The sequence below is a fragment of the Abramis brama genome (genome assembly GCF_963993115.1).
Source record: "Abramis brama genome assembly, chromosome: 14".
NCBI classification, from domain to species: domain Eukaryota; kingdom Metazoa; phylum Chordata; class Actinopteri; order Cypriniformes; family Leuciscidae; genus Abramis; species Abramis brama.
In genome coordinates, this window is record NC_139976.1 from 10,094,409 (window position 1) to 10,097,664 (window position 3,256).

A 3,256-nucleotide genomic window follows, 5' to 3' on the forward strand; every position below is an offset into this window, starting at 1 on the left:
TCTTCACATGATCCTTCAGAAATCATTTTTAATATGCTGATTTGCTGCTCAAGAAACTTTTATTGTTATTATTATCAATGTTGAAAACAGTTTTTGCTGCTAAACATTTTTGTGGAAACAACGATACCATTCAAACATTTGTGGTAAGATTAAAAAAGAGAGAAATTAATACTTTTATTAAGGCGAGACACCCCAGGTGAATAGGGTAAAAAAATAAATAATAATAATAAATATCACCATACTTAACATTAATAATTGCAAACAATTTTTGTATTACAAGTTTTCAGAAATGTTTAAATATGCAAATGAGGCGCTATCTAATTAAATATGCACTCATTTGCATACATTTCTAGAACAAAAATCCGAACATTGGATCAAGTCAGGTTCAAAATTCTTGTTTAATTATATTAGAGTCAAAGGTTTTACAGAGAGGATTTTGGATATCTCTATTTATCACTTCACAAATCAGAATATACTGTCAACAGCCAAAAATAAATACATTTTCGCCATTTTGTTAGGAATTAAATGTTGTATAAAATCAGGAAAATTATATATGAACAAAGCCCTCTGTAAAAACCTTCAGAATATAGATGAGAATAAAGTTTGGTGAATGTAAGTTTTACTGACGTGGAGATTTCTGGCTCAATGTAAAAACCTAATTTTGAGAAAACGGCCTTTAAAGATATATACTGTAATTGAAATCTACAGATGAAAATAGATAAAGTGCTCTAAAAGATACAGTTAAAAGTATATTTTGTATGTTTTCTGTCCACTGGATGCATTAAATTAATCAAAAGTGACAGTGAAGACATTTATAATGTTCCAGAAGATTTCTATTTATAAATGCTTTACTAAATTTAATAAATGCAAATAAACGCTGTTCATTGAACTTTCTATTCATCAAAGAATCCTGAAAAAAGTATCATCATTTCCACAAATATTTTAAGCAGCACAACTGTTTTCAACGTTGATCTTATAATAATAATAATAAATGTTTCTTGAGCACCAAATCAGCATATTATCAAGGATCATGTGACTAAAGACTGGAGTAATGGCTTCTGAAAATTCTTTGCCAACACATGAATCAATTACATTTTAAAAGTTCACAATATTTCTGTTTTTACTGTACTGTATTTGATGGATGCCGGTCATATGTATGTTTTTCAGTTTGTGACTAATTATCGGCAAGGGAGGCTGTTGCTGCCCATGAACAGCTCTGTGATCTACCAGCAGGTGGCAGAGTTGACCGCTCTCCAACACCTTGCGCTTGGACTGACTGATCTACCATCCAAGTAATTTTATATATCTCAAGCAATGTGATGTATTATACCTAAAAATTATTAATGAAACTTAGTCATTTCAACTGACTCAAATCATTGTTTTAAATCTGACACTCTTGACACATATTTCATACATTAGCTCTGAGGTAAAGCAGTACTTTCCCCGGAAGGATGGGCTCAACTCCAATGACGAAAGGCTTCTTGCTACTATACGGGCACAGTTTTCTACCTTAGGCCCCCTCAGCCCTCTTGATGCCAAAGCCCGCTTTATCAGTAAGTGAGCAAACCTGTCTAAATGTGATTTTACATCTGTATTTCATAGTTTCCAAACAAACTCTTTTAACTTTCCAGAAAGTGTCAGTTCGCTGCCTTTCTTTGGATTTGATATATTCACTGCTCAGAAAGTAAGTCATCGCAGCTGCCCCTCTCCCTCGCTGGTCGCCGTCAACCATGAAGTTATCACGATCCTTGATCCCAAAACACAGGTATCTGACACTCTGTATTCCTATGATGCTTTGATCATCATTGTGTGTTTTAACCATGCTCGACAACGACTAAACTATCACAAACTTCACAGAACGCATGTTTGACAGTGTCTTTAGAGGAAGTGCAGTCCTTGCGCTCAATCAGTCCCAAAAAAGACAAGCTGCAGTCAGTTGAGATCAGCTTTAGTGGCCAAACTCAACCCAGGACTCTCAGCATCAGTCTAAAGCAGGTACGCATGTAGATAAAATGTCATGGATATATACATGTTGTCATTTTCAAAGAGCTGGAAGTTTTTAATTAATGAGATTGCTCTTGTTTTTGATCTCTCATTTCTCCCAGGCAAAAGAACTATGCCATACCATTGCTGTGATTATGGAAGAGATGGTGAAACCCTCCCGCAGCAGCGTGTCCAGTCGGACCATAACCCCATTTTAAACAACCGACAAATGCAAACATCACCTAATATCCCATGACTTACCCTGAGTTCAAATGTGTCTCCTGCCATAAATCATTATAGACATTATATTTCATAAACATGTAGAAAAGTTTACATATGATCAAGGCTAATTCTTACCAAGTGTTTAAATCATTATATCCAGGGTTCTCTACAAGGGATCTGTAAAAATACTAGGGGTTTGCAGCGATGTATACGGCATAAATACATTTTTGGAATGAAAATTGTAATGAACATTAATAATTTGATAAGCATTATTTAATGTAGTAATGTTTTTTTTTAAACTTTTTTTTTAAATTTAGTATCATTAAGAATTGATACCACCAAATGATTTGTGATTATATTTATTATAAGTCTGACCTGTTTTGTATTTGTGTTAAAATCATGTTTAATTATGTGCGTCCAAATAAAATAAAATGTATTAGTGAGTATAGAAATTAATCTATTTAAAGTATCAAAGTGTAAAATATCTTTTGAAGTGTATTTTTCATTATTTTTCAATAAAAATCACTGATATCTGTCCTCTTCAGAAAACCGAGAAACATTATCATTCCATTTGTGTACAGATAAACATTTAAAGAGCACTATTTATCAATATGCATTTATTATAAACCACACATGACACTGAAGATTTGCTATTCAGGGTAACTACGTCAAACAGAGGCTCCGCTCTTTGAGTCAGACCGCGGCAAGCCACTGCAGAGCCAATAGGTGGAGCTTGACGTCCAGTTCCCCCTCGCTGGACTTAATGGTTGAAGCAAGATGGTTCAACCACACCCTAACCCTACACATAACCCTATCGCTAAACATAACTCCACCCCATTAGGTCCACAGAGGTGGAGCTGTACTGTCCCAGGTCAAGATCCACCCATTATGTCCAGAGAGGGGGAGCTGGACGTCATATGCCACTGCAGTGAGCACCACTTGACTTCCCCGTAGTACTGACCAATCACAAAGGACAAAACAAAACAAATCCCGCCTCTCAGGTAACACTGACCAATCAGATTCCACTACATCGTCCCTGCACAAACATACC

The 3,256-nt window shown here is 35.3% G+C and overlaps 1 protein-coding gene and 1 long non-coding RNA gene across 2 annotated transcripts in view; both read left to right on the forward strand.

Moving 5' to 3' along the window:
* myo15b (myosin XVB) overlaps nucleotides 1–2,748 on the forward strand; it is a gene marked incomplete at its 5' end in the record, with an annotated part of 30,686 nt that extends 27,938 nt beyond the window's left edge. Inside the window, 5 exons of the mRNA XM_084135323.1 lie at nucleotides 1,168–1,292; nucleotides 1,420–1,553; nucleotides 1,632–1,765; nucleotides 1,858–1,995; nucleotides 2,106–2,748. Coding sequence (XP_083991449.1) covers nucleotides 1,168–1,292; nucleotides 1,420–1,553; nucleotides 1,632–1,765; nucleotides 1,858–1,995; nucleotides 2,106–2,201 — 627 coding nt within the window. The 3' untranslated portion in view covers nucleotides 2,202–2,748. The remainder of the gene's footprint in view (nucleotides 1–1,167; nucleotides 1,293–1,419; nucleotides 1,554–1,631; nucleotides 1,766–1,857; nucleotides 1,996–2,105) is intronic.
* Nucleotides 1–3,256, forward strand: part of LOC311096362 — a 253,553-nt gene that overhangs the window by 99,897 nt on the left and 150,400 nt on the right. The gene's annotated exons all lie outside the window — the stretch shown is intronic.